This window comes from Coccinella septempunctata, chromosome 3, assembly GCF_907165205.1.
Source record: "Coccinella septempunctata chromosome 3, icCocSept1.1, whole genome shotgun sequence".
NCBI lineage: Eukaryota > Metazoa > Arthropoda > Insecta > Coleoptera > Coccinellidae > Coccinella > Coccinella septempunctata.
Window position 1 is genome coordinate 13,628,983 of NC_058191.1, and position 22,568 is coordinate 13,651,550.

The following is a 22,568-nucleotide window of genomic DNA, read 5'->3' on the forward strand; positions in this document are numbered from 1 at the left end:
GTTGTGTGAAGGAAATACAAGGTATACATAACTTGGCCCTTTCCGCCAAAGGGGACGCTGGATTTCGTATCAAATTCAAGGTTCAATATACTTCTCTCAAGGATTTGAGTGACGAGTTTAATAGAAGTCACAGTTCCGTTCTATCGTTATTAGCCGCGGATAAAGAGGCAGACCTGAACGCCGAAGATTCAGTTAAAAGTGATTTCTTAGAAATGTTTTATGACATCAAATCCATTTATGCGGAATTATTCGATGTAGCGTCTCATTTGAGCTATGCAGGTTCTTCAGGTGATCAAACTAATGCTGATATTCCGCATGTAAAACTACCGCAGATCGATTTGCAACGATTTTCCGGAGATATTAGAGATTTTCCTGGATTCAAGGATATGTTCGATGCTTTAGTTCATACTAATTCAGCGCTCAAGCCCGTGGAAAAATTCAATTATTTGATTTCTTCGCTGACCGATACTCCTTTAGAATTAATAAAACATCTGAAAGCCACAACCGAGAATTATAAAACAGCTTATGAAACTTTGGTTACTCGTTATACCAATCCTCGAGCTCAAGCTCGTGCTTATTGGCTGCCAATAGAAAATTTCGCTCCTTTAAAGTCAGAAGATCCTCATTCACTGCGGAAGTTATTGGATACATTTTCCATAAATTTACAAAGTCTGAAAAATATGAATGTTGACATAGAGTGCGATTTCGTTCTAACTCATATGTTGTTATCACGCTTAGATACGGAAACAGCTAGGGCATTCGAAAGGGAATATGGTTCTACATCTATTCCTGAATATTAAACGCTATTTACATTTTTAGAAAAACATTGTAATGGACTGTTGAATATATCTGGAAGTAACCCAATGCCAAAATCAATTTCGAAGGCTTCTAAATCATTCCCTTCGAAACCAACTCATAATTTTCTGACGCGAAAAGAGGTTAAAACACCCCAATGTGTATTGTGCTCAGGAGGTAGCGAATATTTGAATAAAACACAAAAGGAGAGATATGCCTTTTGTAAAAGCCGAACGTTTTGTTTTTCTTGCTTAAGTTGTCTTCATACATTGAATAGATGTAAATCCAAGTCAGCGTGTCGAAAATGCGGTAGTAAAAAACATCACACGACGCTTCATTGGGAAACTGAAAAATTTGGAAATCATGTCACAGATTCGAGTGGGGTTAATTCGGATCAAAACCGGGAAGGTCCGTCTGCGCCTAGCCCCTCCACGTCCGTAGAACATTCTTTTACCGCTCGTACCCCACCACGTTCTCGCTCACGCTGCGTCATATTGGGTACGGCGATGGTCGGGGTGCAAACATATGATGGAACGCAAAAGAAATTTCGCGCACTGCTAGATTCCGGTTCAGAAATTTCCAGGGGCTTGACACTTCCTTACCCCCACCCCAAATACGGTTTTTAGTTCTGCAATCAAACGCTATGTGGCACTGCATACGAAAATATATATCATATTCTCCACAGATTACTGTATTCTGACATATTGGATTTGTGAACGCCAACAGTGTCAATGTCAATATGTTTTAATGCAAATTCTTGTTTACAAACGAGATATTATACGAGAGTAAATTAAAAATACCCATTTATTGAACTCGACAGTCTTATCAGGAAATCGATTTTCTTGTAAGAAATGTTTGATTCAAAGAACCACGTAATTATAACATTAATCGTTTATACTTAAACCAATCCAACCAAACCCTTTAAAAATTGTGTTAATGGAAATGAAAGTCAAACTGTGTAGTCAGGTATTAAGCCACTCCGTGGGGTCAATGATGAAGCTCATTTCTCAATGGGGTAAGTTTTTTTTTCAAACATAATAATACAAAAATTTACTATTTTCCTTTTTAGAAATCAAGTATCCGCTTCAGCTTCCCAGAGAGGCTATCGACACTGCTGACTTTATACTATTCTTGGAAGAGTTATTTGATTCGTTGAATGTATCCAGAGCTTGGACATCCACTGCGAAACTCTTAAAGAAGACGGTTAGTATTCAAACAGAACACAATGTTTGTTGGGAGCAGGCGATACAAATTTTCAACAGTATTTCATTTTATTGCCCTCGAAAGAAAAGATCCATTGTGGTGCCCACTTTGAAGAATATAGTGCCAACATTGAAAGCATTCCTTTACCTTAGGCAAAAACTGTTCAATGATTATCACTTTAAATATATTCTCACTGGGGCTTTCAATCAAGATTGTTTAGAAAACCTTTTTGTGTACATTAGAGCACATGGAGTAAGGAATACTGATCCAAATGTTGAACACTTTATTTCATCATTCAAAACTATAGTTATTAAATTTCATGTCAGTGCATTCCTGGGGATCTAACTGTGAGGAAGATAAAACAGGGAGTCGTTGTTTAGAGACTTTGAAATCTTTCCTGCAGGAAAATTTAAAATCCACATAGGTCTTTGGGAAACTAATTTTTTCTTTTCCAAATTATTAATGCATTCTAAGCTTTGGCATGCTGTTTTTGATTTCTATTGCCGACTCCCAACAAACAGTGTGTCCTTTTCGGATAATGTTGAAGATTTCTGAAGATACAATAATTTCAACCTCATTTCCTATGAACAATATTATTACTGTTTATTATAATTATTGTCTTACGAAGATATGTGACCCATTGACATTTTCCCTCTGCTCATATATTCATTGCCATAATTATAGCTTATGTATTTCCATTTTTTTTTGTCCTGTGCTGGGTATATCAATATATGTATATTTTTCATGACAAGTTTTATTTCTCCTCAAAATTCGCCCTAATAATCCATATTATTCTATCGACGTCTAAAATACCAGGGAATGGGCAAATTTAAATTTCGCGCCATGCGATTGCAGTTTCCTGTTATACCGACATTTCTCCCGGTTAGTTGGGTGGCAACCGCATGGGGGCGCTGAGGGCGGGATAAACTGTATTTTTCATCGTAGAACGTGAGTGTCAGATCTATTCTACTCTGTAATCTGTGGAAATTTCTATAATATCGAGAGGATGTTATAACGCTCTAAATATTCCTCGATTGGTTTCCTCTGTGGTTATAAATGGCGTAGGTAATACGCGAGTCGTAAACAAAGGAATAGCGCAAATTAAACTTAGACCTATTGGTAACTCAGATTTAGTTTTGGCGATCGACGCGGTAATTTTGCCCGAAATATGTGATAAAATGCCGACTTATCGATTAGATAATACTTCGTGGGGGTATTTAAAAGATCTGCCTCTGGCAGATCCGCAGTATTACGTACCGGGTGAAGTTGATATATTGTTGGGCTGCGATGTGTTCGCCAATCTTTTGTTGAATGAGACAATTTCTGGAATCAATGGGGGTCCTAACGCTCTTCGTACTATTTTCGGTTACGTCTTGTTGGGAAGGATCGAACACGAACCGATCGCCTTGCAGGTCAACTCCTTCCTTAACACAATCTCTGAAGATTTTTTAGATAATTTAATGAAACAGTTTTTTGAAATAGAAACAGTACCGGACAGGGTCACCTCTCCTCCAGAAGGTGAATGTGAGGATATTTTTAAGAATAATGTTTGTCGAACCACCTCAGGCAGATACGTGGTACCTCTTCCGTTTAAGGTTACAGATCCGATTTTTCCTCAATGTCGTGAACTGGCACTTCAACGATTTTACGCTTTAGAACGACGTCTTTTGCGTCATCCCGCATTTCATGAACAGTATTGTGCTGTTATCAGAGAATATCTCGAATTGTCTCAAATGGAGATTGTGGACCCTCCGAGAGACGGGTTAAAATTTTTCTATTTACCTCATCATGCGGTTGTTAAACCCGATCATCAAACAACAAAATTACGGGTTGTGTTTAACGCTTCCGCGAAAACAAAAACTAGTGAATCGCTTAACGATTGTTTGTACGAGGACTATCAAGTTAGCCCGGAAGTTCTGGCATTTCGAAGAGAAAATTTTTTCAATGAAAATGCTAGCAAAGTGCTGGCGAATGCTGAAGAAAAAACTGAAAAATCTCATATAGATTTGGAAAAATTGGAAATTGAATTTTCCGGACCAACTTATGTGCAGCCCGGAAAACCCAGCATTTTTAATCGATATTTCGAAAATAGTAAATGCTAGCGAAATGCTGGCGAATGCTGAAGAAAAAACTGAAAAATCTCATATAGATTTGGAAAAATTGAAGTTTAAATTTTCCGGGCCAACTTATGTGCAGCCCGGAAAACCCAGCATTTTTCATCGATATTTTGAAAATAGTAAATGCTAGCGAGATGCTGGCGAATGCTGAAAAAAATACTGAAAAATCTTTTATAGATTTGGAAAAATTGAAGTTTAAATTTTCCGGGCAACTTATGTACAGCCCAGAAAACTCAGCATTTTTCATCGATATTTCGGAAATAGTAAATGCTAGCGAAATGCTGGCGAATGCTGAAAAAAAAACTGAAAAATCTCATATAGATTTGTAAAAATTGGAAATTGAATTTTCCGGTCCAACTTATGTGTAGCACAGAAAAGCCATCATTTTTCATCGATATTTTGAAAAAATGCAATGCTACAAAGTTCTGTCAAGTGCTGGAGAGAAAACTCAAAAATCTCATATAGGTTTGGATAAATTGAAAATTGAATTTTCTTGGCCCCTTATGTCAAACATGTAAAAGTCAGCAATTTTCATTGATTTCTAGCTATGTCCGGGCGAATGACCAGTACCACTAGAAAAATGGGTGATTTAATTTGCCAGGGCACTTCGTTCAAAAAAAAACCATTTTGATGAACAGCTTTATTGTTCCTACGCAGTAAGACAATCCGTCCTTTACTTATTAGTTGGCCGTGACTAAACAAAATGATACATTTTTCCGCTATTGATGTTGTTTCTGTTGACTCCAAAATAAGACATTTTAAGTCATCATATAGCATATGCATGAGTTCTAACAGAGGTTAGTGTAACGGGGTACCATAACATTGGGCGTATGATACAGGAGCTTAGGGAACAACCACCGTAAAAAATCCTGTCTCCACATGAATAGTGTAGTGATGACAGATTTGTTCACAGAATAAGCTTTCAATACTGAAGGGTTTCTTATCCATTGACATAATAATTTCTTTTTTCTTCGACTGTCGCAAAATACCTTCATTGTATATTCAATGATGATTTCTAAATATAGTATACTCCATTCACATTTATTTTAGCACTTGGTTGGCCATGAAATAATTTTCTCAAGTTTTTGTAACTACATCGGAGTAAGGTTGGCACTCATGAAATGTGGTTAATGTCATAACGCCGTTGCCACAACTAAAATCAATTTTCATTACGAAAATGCCGAAAGTGATTTAAAAAAGAGAGAAGACAGGGTTTCAGGAAGTGCTATATAGAATTCAGGTCCGCTCATTCAAATAGTTATCCCTGCGATATTCTAAATTCATTCATTCATTCATTCATTGCTGTATCCCGTTGCCCGGAATGAATCTACAAAAAGACGAAAAAAGGGAAAAGAAAACAAAAAGAAAAGAAAAAGAAAGGAAAAAAAAAGGTGCGAACAGACTTGTTATTCTAAAATCCACAATACGTCAGACGGTAGCGAACATATTCAATGTAAGAAAATTTATATGATGTTTCATCTGAATCTAAACGACTTATATTTCAGCTGAATATTTCCACCATCAGAAAGATTGTGAATGAAGACGATGACAAAGAATTTCCTTCTATTGGGAGACCCAATTGAGCATTTGAGAATTTTATGTTTGAGTGAGTTAAGGGGTTACATGTGTTTCGTGGGTTCAAAAAATAATTTTTTTTTTTGGCTCATTATTACTTTGTACAACATCTCAAGAATATTGTCCTAAATAAAAAATAGTTATTTTCCTATCAAGTGCGGAAAGTGATACTTGCCAGCACGAAACTGCCGTTGCCCGAACGATGCGAAGCAGAGTTCGGGTAAGCAGTTGAGTGACAATATTCTTGAGATGTTGTACAAAGTAATGAGCCAAAAAAAAAAAATTGATTTTTTGAACCCACGAAACCCATGTAACCCCTTAATTCACTCAAATATAAAATTCCCAAATGCTCAATTGGGTCTCCCAATAGAAGGAAATTCTTTGTCATCCTCTTCATTTACAATCTTTCTGATTGTGGAAATATTCAGCTGAAATATAAGTCGTTTAGATTCAGATGAATAATCATATAAATTTTCTTACATTGAATATGTTCGCTTCCGTCTGACGTATTGCGGATTTTAGAATATCGCAGGGATAACTATTTGAATGAGCGGACCTGAATTCTATATAGCACTTCCTGAAACCCTGTCTTCTCTCTTTTTTAAATCACTTTCGGCATTTTCGTAATAAAAATTGATTTTAGTTGTGGCAACGGCGTTATGACATTAACCACATTTCATGAGTGCCAACCTTACTCCGATCTAGTTACAAAAACTTGAGAAAATTATTTCATGGCCAACCAAGTGCTAAAATAAATGTGAATGGAGTATACTATATTTAGAAATCATCATTGAATATACAATGAAGGTATTTTGCGACAGTCGAAGAAAAAAGAAATTATTATGTCAATGGATAGGAAACCCTTCAGTATTGAAAGCTTATTCTGTGAACAAATCTGTCATCACTACACTATTCATGTGGAGACAGGATTTTTTACGGTGGTTGTTCCCTAAGCTCCTGTATCATACGCCCAATGTTATGGTACCCCGTTACACTAACCTCTGTTAGAACTCATGCATATGCTATATGATGACTTAAAATGTCTTATTTTGGAGTCAACAGAAACAACATCAATAGCGGAAAAATGTATAGTTTTGTTTAGTCACGGCCAACTAATAAGTAAAGGACGGATTGTCTTACTGCGTTGGAACAATAAAGCTGTTCATCAAAATGGTTTTTTTTTGAACGAAGTGCCCTGGCAAATTAAATCACCCATTTTTCTACTGGTACTGGTCATTCGCCCGCACATAGCTATAAATCAATGAAAATTGCTGACTTTTACATGTTTGACATAAGGGGCCAAGAAAATTCAATTTTCAATTTTTCCTAACCCATATGATTTTTTTCAATTTTCTGCCCAGCACTTGACAGAACTTTGTAGCATTGCATTTTTTCAAAATATCGATGAAAAATGCTGGCTTTCCTGGGCTACACATAAGTTGGACCGGAAAATTCAATTTCCAATTTTTACAATCTATATGAGATTTTTCAGTTTTTTCTTCAGCATTCGCCAGCATCTCGCTAGCATTTACTATTTTCGAAATATCGATGAAAAATGCTGAGTTTTCCGGGCTGTACATAAGTTGCTCGGAAAATTTAAACTTTAATTTTTCCAAATCTATATAAGATTTTTCAGTTTTTTCTTCAGCATTCGCCAGCATTTCGCTAGCATTTACTATTTTCAAAATATCGATGAAAAATGCTGGGTTTTCCGGGCTGCACATAAGTTGGCCCGGAAAATTCAATTTCCAATTTTTCCAAATCTATATGAGATTTTTCAGTTTTTTCTTCAGCATTCGCCAGCACTTCGCTAGCATTTTCACTGAAAAAATTTTCTCTTCGAAATGCCAGAACTTCCGGGCTAACTTGATAGACCTGTTTGTACGTCGGTAATAAATTACAAAACGACATTGGCGCTCCTTGTTAAAATTTCGTTTGCACATAATTTGTTTTACTGCAGATATAAGACAGATGTATCGCCAGATTTTGGTAGATCCTAACCACAGAGATTATCAACGCATAGTATTTCGCTTTTCTACTAAGGATGAGATATTGGATTTGCGCGTTAGGGTCTTATGTTTTGGGTTGAACTGCGCGCCTTATCTGGCCCTACGAACTGTTCGCCAATTAGTAGAAGATGAAGGGAAGATGTATGCTTCCACGGCTTTATTAGACGAGACCTATATTGACGATATTTGTACAGGCAGTGATTCCCTGGAAAATGCGCTCGAGTTAAAGGACGAATTGAATAGTCTGTTAGCCAAGGGGGGTTTTCAATTGCGGAAGTGGTCTAGTAATAGCGCTGAATTTTTGAATTGCATTCCTGAGGAACACACTTCATCGGATACCCATTCTCTTGATCAGAAGGATAACGTGTCAATTAAGATATTGGGACTTATTTGGGAGCCAAAGACTGATACTTTTCAGTTTGACGTTAAACCTCTCGATCGAAGTACATTATTGTCCGAATTAGCTAGAATCTTTGACCCTTTGGGATTTCTGACACCTATAACATTCATGTGTAAATATCTGATACAAAAAATATGGTTGGCAGGGTTAGATTGGGATGCCAAGCCACCAAATGAAGTCATACGAGTTTGGACCAAATATAGAAACGAACTGTCTGTCTTATCGCGTGTGCGCATTGATCGTCTTATAAGTATTCCTCATAATGGGATGGCAGAATTGCATGGTTTCTGTGACGCCAATGAACGTGGTTATGGCGCTGTAGTGTATTGCAGGGTCGTTAATAATGAAAAAAAACCTTGGAACATTTTTCTTGTGCGGTAAATCTAAGGTAGCGCCTTGTTCAAAAAGGCTTAGCATTCCTCGGTTGGAATTGTGCGGCTCTGTACTTCTTACCAAGCTTTTGATATGGATTAAGAAAATTTTTGACCATAAACTGCAATTCAGACTAATCCAAGCTTACACCGACTCTGAGATTGTACTCGCTTGGTTAAATTCGTCTCCACATAGATGGCAGACTTTCGTTGGCAACCGTGTTTCTTTTATTCAAGAAAGAATAGATGTATCTTCTTGGTCACATGTAAAATCGAGTGAAAATCCTGCGGACTTAGCCTCTCGCGGATTATTTCCATCTGAACTTTATAAAAATTAACTCTGGTTTCGAGGACCTGAATTTCTACAATTGGGTGAAAACCGGGCATACAAATATAATTTCGAAACACAAGAAGAGATACGTAGGTCTGTTCTTTTTACAGTGAATGATGAGAATTTCATCGATTCCTTGCTTTTGAATCATTCAAGTCTTGAATTTATTCGAAGAGTCTTGTGTTACATGATGAGATTCGTTAATCACGTCAAAGGAAAATTTAAGGTTGGCAATTCATTTACTTATTCTGACATCCAAAACGCTACATTGATTTTGGTTAAGCGAACACAAACATTACATTTTCAAGACATATTTGAAACAAAAAGATTTCCAAAATATTTCAAGAAATTAAATGCCTTCATCGATTCTGAAGGCTTTATAAGGGTAGGTGGCAGACTTTCCAATGCACATTTATCATACGATAAAAAACACCCCCTTTTGCTTCCCCCACGATCTAGACTTGTTGAACTGCTTATTGATTTTTTCCATAAGAAATATTTACATGCAGGTATCACTACTATGCATTACCTGTTATCGCAGCAGTTTTGGATTCTCTCTGCGCGGAAAGTTATTCGTTCCAAGATTTCAAAGTGCATCAAGTGTTGGAAAACTAATCCTGCTTTATCCCAGCCTGCTATGGGAGATCTGCCCAATTTTCGAGTTTCTCCGTCCAAAATATTTTCGCATGCGGGTGTAGATTTTTGCGGTCCTTTCTTTCTTACCATGAGTAGACACCGGGGTGTTAAAACTTCCAAAGCTTATGTATGCCTTTTTGTATGTATGTCGACTAAGGCCATTCACGTGGAATTGGTCTCGGACTTAAGCAAGGATGCCTTTATTGCTGCGCTGCGTAGGTTTGTAGCACGGAGGGGTAGATGCTCACATCTTTATTCGGATCGAGGGAGTAATTTTATCGGTGCGAGTAGAGAATTGAATGCGCTGAATATGAGGCAATTACCCATCACTGTTTACCCGGTCACGCCCCACACATGGGAGGTTTATGGGAGGCTGGGGTCCGGTCCGTAAAATCTCACCTCAAAAGGGTAATCGGTGATCAGATTTTAAATTATGAAGAATTTTATACCCTTCTTGTTCAAATAGAAGCTGTGCTCAATTCTCGACCTCTCACACCAATCAGTTCAGATCCTAATGATCTGTCAGTGCTAACCCCCCGGCACTTCTTAACATTAGAACCCTTGAGTGCCGTTCCCGATGACGATTATGCGAATGTCAAAATAAATCGTTTGAAAAGATGGCATCTAATTCAGCAAATGATTCAACATTTCTGGCGTCGATGGAAGAATGAATATTTAAATACTTTGCAGCAAAGAAATAAATGGTTTAAATCTTCTAATATGCCCATAGAGGGTTCGCTTGTACTTATCAAAGATGACATTCTACCTCCCTTGAAGTGGGACCTCGGACGAATTGAAAAATTAACTCCCGGTCGAGATGGCGTTTGCCGTGTGGCTGATGTTAAAACCAAATCCGGTATAATACAACGACCTTTGAACAAATTGAGTCCCTTACCACTGGAAACATGTTCTACCGCTGATGATGTCCGCTGAACAATACTTTGATTTCAATTTTTTTTTTTTTTTCGTAAAATAATTTCTCAAATTAAAGCAACTCATATTGTTTTTTTGGGGTTAAGGTTCATTATATTCCCCTTGGGGGGGGAGTATGTTCCGTAACCACGGAATTCTTAATTTAAAATTTGGCTTTAGAGACCTTTCACAGTTGTTTTGTTTCTTTTCGAGTTTCCTTTTTGTTGTTTTCACTTTTCTGCTGGCCAACGTCTTGCGCCGGAGGGAAGCGTGCACGTATATGCGCGGTGCCCGCCTGTGACGTTTTTTTTGAAGACGAAATTGAACGGTCGAACAGATGTATTATACTAATAATTTTTAATCGCTGTGTTTCGCATGATACGCAATTTTCCGAAAGTGGATAAAATACGTGATAAAATCACAAATATTTCGCTGTGAACGCTAAATAACTATAGTTTTGATGGATTGAAACGCGCAGAAGGTGTTTGTGCGGCTTTGGTTTGTGTGTTCTTCAAGAGTAAGCTGCGGATGCAGATAAGAAGGGCCCTTCCAGACTCCATCATCTCAATCCATAAGGTAAGGTGCAACGCGTTGGTGGCTTGCTTTAAATTCGGGTTATTAATTCACATTTTTCCCTTTATTTTTCACTCTGTGAAAGGTGTCGCTGACATTTCCTCGTTGTTTGTAGGACGAGTGGCCCGCGTCCATATTTTCTCTCCAGTCATATAATTAATTAAAATTTGAGTTATTGAACACATTTAACAAATGATGCTGCAACTAGTTAATGAAACTTCAATTGTCCTTGTGGTATTCACCCTTCACGTCACTGATGAAGGCGAAAAAAAACTCCACACAATGGTTTGACTCAAGTTCAATGTTTAATAACAAATTGAAATAATGTTCTTTGACTAATTCAATTTCACTTTGAAATAGAATTACGAATGGAAGCAAAAAACAAATTTTTCGAAGTCGAGGAATTGACGATTTCGTAAAAGGTAATCGATAATGGAAACAGATATCGTTCGTTCTTTACGCAAAGATTCATACGGAATTATATCGAAATTAAAACATGCGTGCGGTTTTAATCTTCATCAGGAGAGGCAAGGGGGGTAACAAGTATCACAGCTGTTACCAATATTTATTCGGTTGCTATTCAACTGAAATAAATTTGAGATTTTAAAATAATTGACTGAAAATTGTAGAAATTTAATTTAGATTTCTCTCGTGTTCACTTGGCGTGAACACTCACCTATACCAAACCATCCGAAGTGGAGCAGATCCGACTCATCCGACAGAGGTTGATCCCGCCCTTACAGCAAGCCTTGGCCTTCCAGGAGACCAAGACATATGATGAACTTCTCCGTAAGGAAAAAGTTTTTGAACTGGTCCAGTGACAGATGAGCCAGTACACCTGGCCACCCTCAAAACCAGGTTTCGTGGAGGAACCTCATCTGACGTACACTCCCCGTCAACTGAATCGATATACAGCAAGTTTTTCTATGAAGACCGGAGAGCAGATTCACCAAACAATCAATCACAGGGAATCAGTCCGGCCGACACAAGCCAAGCAGACACGACTTTCTCCGCCGGGGGAAAGCCGTCCAAAGCCACCCAGATCCAGGGAGTCAATAGTCCAGCAACAGGAATCACACCGTCCGACTGCTGGAGACAGGTCCCAAGGTCGATCCAGACCGTCAACACCGCCACCCCGCCGTCGAGCCGAAAATAGCCACGCTGACCGGACCGAATCATCATCGAGGAGGAGAGTGTCCTTCCAGACACAGTGTTTCCGATGTGGTGGATATGGCCACATGCGTCGAGAATGTCGCAGGCCACCGAAAATCTTCGGTTCTCGATGCCAGCGGGAGAATATTCTCTCACGAGACTGTCCGTGTTCGGGAAACTGAAGGGGAGATTGGAGGCGGAGTCGACCACATCTCCCGGAATCTTGACTCCACTGGCACCGACAACCTGTAATGACAATCGTCCGTTAGTAGAGGTCAGAATAGCCGGCAAACACTTCCGAGCAGTGATAGATACTGGAGCTACCAGGAGTTTCTGCAGTCAAGCCGTATCCCACCAATGTGAAAGTGAAGGAATCACAGGACAAACAATGCACAACAGTTTCGCAGTAATAGCAAACGGACAAACCACCGTCACACCGAAACTGTACACCACCACCGTGCAAATTTCTGATTACACACTTCCTGATTTGAAATTCTTACTGGTACCAAACTTAACGGTTGACATTATTCTGGATGTTCTGTCGACATTCAAGTTTTCCGTGAATTTTAGTACCGCTGAGTGCTTCCTGGAAGGCCGACTGCTCTCGAAACCGATGACTCCCGTCGAAGCCACCGCAGAAGTTCACACCGCCGAGGAACACCTGTTGGAACTGACGGAGTCTCAGAAACAGGAACTGGAGGCATTTCTGACCGAGGAATTAAAGAAGTTCGAAGAGCATGGTACAACCGACCTGATTGAACACAAGATCAAACTGAAACCGGGCACCGAACCGATCAAACAACGACACCGACACCTAAACCCGAAAATGCAGGGGATCTTCAATCAGGAAGTGGACCGTATGCTGGCTGAGGGAGTGATTGAACCCTCCAAGTCACCGTGGAGTTCACCTGTTGTATTGGTCAAGAAGAAAGATGGAAAATACCGTTTCTGCATCGACTTCCGTGCTGTTAACCAAGTGTCGGTGAAAGATGCATACCCGTTGCCGTACATTTCTGGGATTCTGGATGAACTCCGAAAAGCGAAGTACATCTCCACACCGGACCTAACACAAGGATACTGGCAGATACCGTTAGCCAAAGAGAGTCGTCCGATTACCGCATTTACCGCCCCCGGAAGAGGGCTGTTCCAGTTCACCGTGATGCCGTTCGGTTTGCGTGCAAGCCCACCCACCTTCCAGAGATTCCTAGACACCGTTATTGGCCCAGAAATGGAACCGGAGGCGTTCGCTTACCTGGACGATATAGTTGTCCTGGGGGAAATTTTCGAGGAGCACCTGGAGAACTTAAGAGAAGTATTCCGGCGGTTGAGAGAAGCCAATCTTCGTCTCAACACCGATAATTGTGACTTTGTGCGAAAATCACTGAAATACCTTGGACATGTCGTCACCTCCGATGGCATCTATACCGATTCCGACAAAGTTTCTTCGATAGTGGCTTTGCCAACACCGAAAACCGTCCGAGAACTGCGTTGATTTCTTGGAGTTGCCAGCTGGTACCTTCGTTTCATAGAGAACTTCTCCGATGTAGTTTCATCGTTGGAAATGAGGAGAAGACCAGCAGAAAGCCTTCGAGCTGCTGATACAAAAACTCACTGAATCTCCGATACTGGCCTGTCCAGACTTCACCCAACCGTTCATTCTGCAAACCGACGCCAGTGACATGGGCCTTGGAGGTGCCCTAACACAAGTGATCGATGGAGAGGAGGGAGTAATCGCCTATGTGAGCCGAACGCTAAACTCCGCAGAGAAAAATTACTACTTCTCAGAAAAGGAATGTCTCGCCATAGTATTTTCAATAGAGAAACTGCGACCATACCTGGAAGGATTTCATTTCACCGTTATTTCCGACCACATGAGTCTGAAATGGCTGAACTCCATCAAGTCACCGTCCAGAAGAATTGCTCGATGGGCCGTGTTCCTTCAGCAATTCCACTTTGAAGTCCAGTACCGTAAATGATCAATGTCCCGAAACCCGTCGCTGTCCCTGGATTCCGTATGTTTGTCCGAAATAGAAACAACCCAATGCAAATGGTACCTACAACAAGAAATTACAGGAGGTGGAAAAAGACCCAGCAAATTTTTCTGACTACGCCGTTGAAAATGGAAAACTGTTACGACATTTCTGGGACTCATCTGACTTCACAGAAGATGGAACCGGCCAACCCTGGAAACTCTGTGTACCGACCGAACAGCGAACCGAAATACTGAAGGAAAACCACGACTCAGAACTAGCGGATTACATGGGGATTGCCAAGATGATTGCACGGATAGCCAGAAACTACTACTGGCCAGGGATGTTTAGAGACATTGCGAAATACGTGAGAAACTGCACATCGTGCCAAAAGTACAAAGTTTCGCAACAGAAAACCCCTGGGAAGTTGCAACGACACGGAATGGCGGATGCGCAGTTCAAAAAAGTATCCACAGACATTGTTGAACCATTGCCACGGTCAAAAAAGGGAAACTCCTACATCGTGGTAATGCAAGACCGGTTCACAAAGTGGGTACGACACTCTACCCACTTTTCCGTTGTGGAAAGCCACCGCCAAAACTGTTTATGCGGCCCTCTACCAACAAGTCATCCTGAAATACGGTTGCCCAAAACTAGTAATATCCGACATCGGGGTACAATTCGACAGCAGAATATTCAAGAACAGTCTCCGAGAGCTGAACATCGCTCACCGTTTCACACTACCGTATACTCCTCAGTGCAACCCTGTGGAAAGAGCTAACCGTACCCTGAAGACTATGATAGCACAGTTTTGTGAAGCCGATCAACGAACCTGGGATGAAAAGATAGGAGAGTTAACGTTTGCCATCAACACCGCTAAGCAGGAGTTTACTGGATTCACACCGGCATTTCTGAATTATGGAAGGGAACTAGAAATCCCGAGAGCGATTTATTCGACAAACCCCCACAATAATGAAATGAACGGAGAATCCAACTGAAGAAGAAAACAGAGACATGACTTACCGTACTCAACTATACCGTGCCTTCCAACAACAGGCTCACCACTACAATCTTCGAAGAAGAGAACTCCGATACCATGTGGGAGATCTAGTTCTACTCGGGACCGTCCTTTATCCTCTGCCGTTGACAGTTTCGCCGCCAAGTTGGCTCCGAAGTTTTCCGGACCGTTTACCGACGTTAAAGTTGTTTCACCTGTCGTCTACGACCTGAAAGATACAGGAGGTAGAAAAATCACTAACCTACACATTGAAGATTTGAAACCATTTCATGCATAATATATGTTTATTGTCATGATCCGTTAACCGTTCTATAGAAATAACCTCTGAAAGGAGGAAATCCGTTATTTCTTTCTGTTGCCAACTATATATTTTTTTTTCAATTACCGATTATATTATCATTTTCCGTTTACCTGTTGATCAGAATAACTGTAGTTGCTCGGCCAACCAGAACCAGTTTGCCGTAAGACGAAGGGTGTCTATTTACAATGTTTCAGTAGGTACGCTAACTAGAAACTGTCCTTGTCATTCTCATCACCATCTTAGAAAGGCTGCCGTACAGTGTGATATCCCCAGTGCATCCAGACAATCTGTATTCAAGAATCAGCGGGTAGAAGCACCCCGAAAGAAGTTGAACAAGTTCCGCATGCCAACCAGTAGGGAATTAGCCCTCCGTGCCTGTCCAAGATGCCGAGGCCACCTGCAAGGGGAAATCTCGTAAATCTGAAGCCCGTTATTAAACATAATTATAACCGACTCTACCGTCATAATTCCGTTCAAATTCCGTACATGCACCACCGTTGACCGACATATTGTATCTACAGATTTTCATTCGTTCAGCATGCAATTGAATATAAATCAAACCGATCAAAACCGTCTGAAAAACCTGCTATTTATGAGAGGAATACTAATAAAGGATACTGTTTCACCTTCAATCCAGTACATCCGTCTATTAATCAAATGGATCTAATATACCGTCAATTTAATACTGTCTACCTGAAGAAAACACCGTCTACCTGAAAACAGAAAACAGAGAAAAACCGTTCCAAGAAGAAAAGTGGACAACTCGGAACGATGAAGATCGGAGAAGTTATTGTTAGAAATTACCCACCTGCAAGTCACATGCCGGCTTCGAGAGTCCCAACGTCCGTGCAACCAGGTCGGAAGGGGTGAACCAGTCCATTGAGCCCCCACGTCGAGCTGTCGGAGGCTCTCCACCTGTTGCAGCTCCCAAGAATCCTGGATAACTTACAAAACCATGATGAAATTCCAACATCCGCCAAACACAATTAAATTGGGTACTCACCGGGAGGATGGAGCACAGCACGTTTCCGACCAGCGATGAAGATGGATTTCCACATAGAGAAAGAAGATTTTCCACTATAATACACCCACACCATATACCGGCGTACCGTCCTTGAACATCCAAGGAACCGCTGAACAAAATGGCGGAAACCTGCGCCGAAATGACTAACGCTGACGTTTCTGCGTGCGCATTGGAACTACCACTGCCAACCATAGAGGGGAATAGGAACTTCATTGACAAGGTTATTTCACTTGTAAGTCCGGTCACATGCACATACATAGATGGCGCGCTCGAAAGTAAGGTCATTATTTCTTGGGGTAGATAGAGTCGTGAAATTAAACTCACTATTTCGTCGTAAGTTAATTTCTTCCGAGCTGCGAGGGGTGTAATGAATCCCAGTTTTCTGGGATTCATTACATTTCTTGGAGTTTATTTCAGTGCATTCCTTTCATTTCATATTTCCGCCTTTGCAAATATTTAATTCTCAAATATTCAGTACATTCATTCCGATAGGCAGAGTAAATGTAAAAAACCGTTTATCTGTGTTTTACGTTGTTTTTCTCGCATGCCGTTGATGATTTCGACGTTTTTCTGATGTTGATATGCGATAAACCGGAGCTGACGACGTTTTTCATTCTTGTCGCATTCTGGAATTTTCAGATTTTTAACGTGTGGGGGGATTTGCCTATAAAAGCAGATTTTCCCCCGCGACGGTCACTTCGACTTTTGACTTTTGATTCTCTGTTACTTCGGTCTCTTTAGATAGATAGATAGATAGATAATATTTATTCGCCCAAAAATAATACATTATTCCTACATAATAGGATTCGAGCATGTCAAATTAAAAAACTTATAATAACTTACATAATGAAATCATCAATTTTAATTTTATCAGTTAGATATTCAGATACGCTATAGTAAGCTTTATTTATCAGAAATGTCTTTAATTTACTTTTCAACTGCTTGGTATTATAAAGTAGTCTGGTCTCTCCTGGTACCTTATTATATATTGAAATGACCTGGTATTCAGCATTTTTCTGGATGTAAGAAAATTTTAACCGTGGTGGCTTTAAATCATTTTTCTTCCTCGTTTTGTATTCATGGTCCCTTATATGTTCTCGAAATAAATTCTGGTTACTGAGTACGAAAGAAACGGCCTCTGTTGGGGTTGTATCTCAATTATACCTCAAGTTCTAAGAGTTCTGGGTTGGTGAAAACTTAGGGACTCGAGGATTGAGATTGATAATGCGGATCACTTGATAATGAACGTTTATTTCCTAATCTAACAAACTATATATAGTCAAATTGTACAATGACGTCAAGACCACATAATCGAAATCGAATTACATTTTGCATATTCAGTACATTTTTCTTTACTTGCGATATTGCTGCAGTTGGATTAAGGAATGTTAGATATTAAAACAAACTATTGCAATCCTTTGTCTCACCTGGCCTACTTACACAGGAAATAACAATTATGAAAGAGCGGATGATCTAAATAATTTCGAATGGAAATATTTGGTTGAATTGAGTTTATGAATTTTTGATATATCTAATTTTGGATATTTATTGTACGTTTCGTACATATTCCCGGCGGCCATGGTGATGTGGTTGGGGTCTTGATGTCTCTGTTGGTGGTTGTCATCCCTGGAGATGGCTGCCTGGTCTGGGATCATTGTATATTGGCTGCAGCTCGATCTCTTCATGATGAGCTGGTATATTGCTCGCGTGTGCATCAGTCGGTGCTTGTTGTTGTTTCCTATGTTTTAAAAAGTAAACAATAAGTAAAACAATGACAATGATTATTACGATGATCGTGCTGGAGTTTATCGTTGAATGCAAGTGATATTGTTTCCAACGGTAGTAGTACCAGTGACCTTGACCTAGCAGGTTAGGGATTTCTCGAACTCTGTTTGCGACGAACATTTTCCACTTTCCAGCGTCAGCGTTTATCCATGATATTACTACTTGAGATTCGGACCAGGTGAATATTTTTGAATTGTTGTGATTCAGGGCCGTAACGCAGCGTTTGATGAGTTTGGCTAGAAGAAGGGCTGCGCAGAGTTCTAACTGCGGGATTGTCTTGGTATTTTTCAATGGTGATTCTTTTGATTTGAGAGTGAGGAGTCCGACGTGGGTGTTCCCATTTATGTCTGTTGTTTTTATGTATACTACAGCGCCATATGCTTTCAGGGATGCATCTGAGAATCCATGTATTTCCAAGGGTTGACCACGCCGTAGGTGAATCCAGCGTTGAACTTGAATTTCTTTTGATTTTGGAAGCTCGTTTCTGAAGTTTTTCCAGGTGTTCCTGATGTGCTCTGGTGGTGGTTCATCCCAAGATGTGTTGGTTTTCCATATTTCTTGCATTAACAGTTTCGCCTGTATAATGACTGGAGATAATAATCCAAGAGGATCGAAGATTGTGGCGATTTCTGATAAGATTTTTCTTTTTGTTAACCGATGTTCGGAGTTTCGTTTTATTAGATACTGAATATTATCTTCTCTGGGGGTCCATGTTATACCGAGCGTCTTGTTTGGTCCATTTTTGTCATCCAGCGTGACGGTGGATTTGCTTTCGGCCAGTACGTTATATTTCCACTTTCTTATATTGAATCCTCCCTTTTTGAGTAGGTCAGTTACTTCCTTTTGTATATGTCGTGCTTCTTCAATAGGGTCAGCGCCACTCAGAAGATCGTCAACGTAGAAATCCCGTAGCACTATTTCAGCTGCAAGGGGGTGGTTTTTCTTTTCATCGATAGCTAGTTGTCTCATTGTTCTTATGGCCAGGTAAGCTGCTGGTGCTGTACCGTAGGTTACAGTGGTTAATTCGTAGGTTTGAATTGGCTCATCTTTGGTGTTTCTCCAGAGTATAGAGTGTAATAGCTGGTTTTCTCTGTCCAATTTCACCTGCCTATACATTTTCTCGATGTCAGCTGTTATGGCTATTTTGTGCTTTCGCCATCTTATCAGAATATCTATGAGATCCTGCTGTAGTTTAGGTCCTGTGTGAAGAATGTCGTTTAGGCTGAGTCCGGTACTTGTCTTTGCGCTTGCATCGAATACGACTCTTAGCTTTGTCGTATCACGTTCTTCTTTCAATACGGGTTGATATGGAATATAATACCTCTTCGCTGAATTATTTGAGCTAGCAATTTTCATATGACCTAGCGCAATGTATTCCTGCATGAATTCTTTATACATAGTTCTAAGCTTTTCGTCTTTATCCAGCTTGTTTTCCAATTGAAATAGTCGTGCCAGGGCCCTCTGCTTCGATTCTCCTAGCTGAGTTGTACTTTTCTTGAATGGAAGTTTCACAGTGTAACCGTGCTCGTCCCGTCGAAAGGTGTTGGAGTAAAATTCTTCGACGAAAGTATCGTCGTTTGTTGTTTCCTCGGAATTTTCTGCTTCTTCGATGTTCCAGAATTTTGTGAGTTGTGAATTTTCATTCAAATTCGTGATCAAGCTTGCTACACGAAGTTGTGGACTCGATGATGCGGTTCCGCTAATAATCCATCCGAAATGAGTGTTTTGTGCCACTAGTCCATCCTCTGTTGCCTTGAATCCCGACTTCATATACTTGGGGAAGTAGTCAATTCCGAGTAGAACGTCGATTGGACCTGGTACATGGAATAATGGATCTGCGAGTTTTATATTATCCCAGTTGATTTTGGTATAAAGGTGAGTGGATGGCATATTATTTGTAACTTTGCCTATTACATTGAGCTCAGCGTCCATCGCAAATTCACTGTCGAAGTTGGGTGTAATGTTCGTATTTATTTTCCACCTGGATTCCGTAGCGGTATTTCCTAGGCCGGTTATTTCAGCGTTTTGTTTGATTTTTTGTTTTCCCAATGTTTGAGCTGCGGCCGTTGTGATGAAAGAGGCTTGTGATCCTGGGTCAATCAGGGCTCTTAGAGTTATTTTTTCATCGTTTTTGTTGGTAGCTCTGATGAGGGCGGTTGCTAGCACTGAGGTCTTTGATTCTTGAAGGTTGTTCTTTGCGTGTCCCAGATGTGAATTGACCCTTTCTTGAGTGGGGTTGGAAGGATGTGGCCTTTTTGTATCATCATTTCGCTTTTCTCGATGGAGCATTGTATGATGGCGACCGTTGCATTTTTGGCATCTGGAACGACAGTGACAGATTTGTTTGAAGTGGTGACTCAGGCAGTTCCTGCATAGTTGTTTTTGGTTGATGTGTGCTTCTCTTTCAGCTAAGCTAAGATTTTTGAATTTTTCACATCTGTAGATTTCGTGGAGATTATTGCATATGCTGCATTTTGTTGTTCTCTGGAGGTGACTGTTTATTTTCTGGTGTTCATCGTACTTTCTTTCTGGTTTTTTTGTATTCGTTCTGACGACTTCAAGTGTTTGGAAACGTTGAGCTAGGAAGCTGATGAGGTCATCCAGGTGCTGAATATCTCGTGGCTTGTTTACACTTTGCTCGTAGAGATTTGCTGTAGTTGAATCCAGTTTTCTTAGCATGATATATGCAATTATGTCTTCCCATTTGTTTATATTCATGTTTCTGAGGGCTTCTGTGCTTTCCCTAATAGTGTCGTGTAATTTCTTCATGGCTCCTGCTGATTCAGAATTCAGATTGGTGAAATTGAGAAGATTGTCCATGTGTTTATTGAACAGCATCCTTGGGTTGTTGTATCTTTCCTCTATGAGTTTCCAGGCTGTTTGGTAGTTGGAAGATGATATTTCCAGATGTTGGATAATTCTTGCGGGCTCTCCTATGAGATTTGTTTTCAACAGTTGCATTTTTTCTACACCTCCGAAGGAACTGTTGTTGTCTACTAGTTGCTTGAATATATCTCCGAAGTTGGGCCATGAGTCATACAGTCCAGTGAATGTCGGAATAGTTGTAGTTGGAAGATTAATTTTTGAGGATCCTGCTGATTTTTCTCTTCGGATTGTGGTTATTAATTTGGCTTGGGTTTCTTCGTACTTTTCATTTGCCTCATCGAAGTATCCATTTTTTGAATATAACTCTGCATCTTCTGTTCCCAGAGCGTTTATTTTGATTTCCAGAGAGACAATTTCTGACCATCTTCTTTCCATATTTTGTTGTTTGACCTTCAGTAGTTCGTAATGACTTTCATCTTCTAGTAGGTTGTTGATTTTGTTCAGATCTTTCAGGAATAATTGAATGCTCGACATCTGTTCTTTGATGATTTGGGAATCGGTAATTAATGGTTTGTGGGCATTTCCTTCCGTCGTAAGTCCATCTTCCTGAAGTTTTTGCTCAATTTTTTCCAAATGGGCAATTGCTTGTTGATAAATCTTTTCGGCTTGCCCATATACGTCCTTGGTATGGTATTCATGGGTTTTCGGAAGTTCTTGTAGCTTCTGATGAGTTTCTTTGAAGTTGTCCCATTCTTCATTTAATTGTGCCATCTTCCTGTCGCAGTATTCTTTGGTTTTTCTCGATGGTGAATCTTTCTTCATATTGATATGAGCCCTTTTTATGGCTTCGGCCGTTTTGAGCTGCTCGGCGACGAGGTTTTCCATTTTTTTTTTTTTTTGATCTTTGTGTTGCTGGCTGATGGATTCAGTGGCTGGATATTATGTGAGTGGTTAATTTCTTGTGGATCGTGGATACAGTGGGTGTTTTCCAAAGTCCCTGGTGGTTGAGTCCGTTGACTGCTTCTTGTTGTGTGCCCAGTGGATGTATTTCCCTGGTGGTCGAGTCAAAGGGTTGTAAGTCCGATGACTGCTTCTTGATGTGTGCCCAGTGGATGTATTTCCCTGGTGGTTGAGTCAAGGGGTTGTGAGTCCGATGACTGCTTCTTGATGTGTGCCCAGTTGATGTATTTCCCTGGTGGTTGAGTCTGTTGACTGCTTCTTGATATGGGTTCAGTGGATGTATTCCAAAGTCCCTGGTGGTTGATTGTAGGCTCGAAGGACCAATGTTGGGGTGGTATCTCAATTATACCTCAAGTTCTAAGAGTTCTGGGTTGGTGAAAACTTAGGGACTCGAGGATTGAGATTGATAATGCGGATCACTTGATAATGAACGTTTATTTCCTAATCTAACAAACTATATATAGTCAAATTGTACAATGACGTCAAGACCACATAATCGAAATCGAATTACATTTTGCATATTCAGTACATTTTTCTTTACTTGCGATATTGCTGCAGTTGGATTAAGGAATGTTAGATATTAAAACAAACTATTGCAATCCTTTGTCTC

The 22,568-nt window shown here is 40.1% G+C and overlaps 2 protein-coding genes across 2 annotated transcripts; one reads left to right on the forward strand and one right to left on the reverse strand.

The window, feature by feature from the left end:
* The first annotated feature begins 1,269 nt into the window (after positions 1–1,269).
* LOC123309642 lies at positions 1,270–16,307 on the forward strand. The gene is made up of 4 exons (XM_044892847.1): positions 1,270–1,372; positions 2,987–3,522; positions 13,647–13,813; positions 16,161–16,307. The coding sequence occupies exons 1-4, from the start codon at positions 1,302–1,304 to the stop codon at positions 16,305–16,307; spliced, it is 921 nt and encodes a 306-aa protein (XP_044748782.1). The 5' UTR covers positions 1,270–1,301.
* Positions 16,308–18,007: 1,700 nt separating this feature from the next.
* Positions 18,008–21,883, reverse strand: LOC123309643. Its single transcript, XM_044892849.1, has one exon. It carries the CDS (start codon positions 21,881–21,883, stop codon positions 18,008–18,010), a length of 3,876 nt encoding a protein of 1,291 aa, XP_044748784.1.
* Between the last annotated feature and the right edge of the window lie 685 nt (positions 21,884–22,568).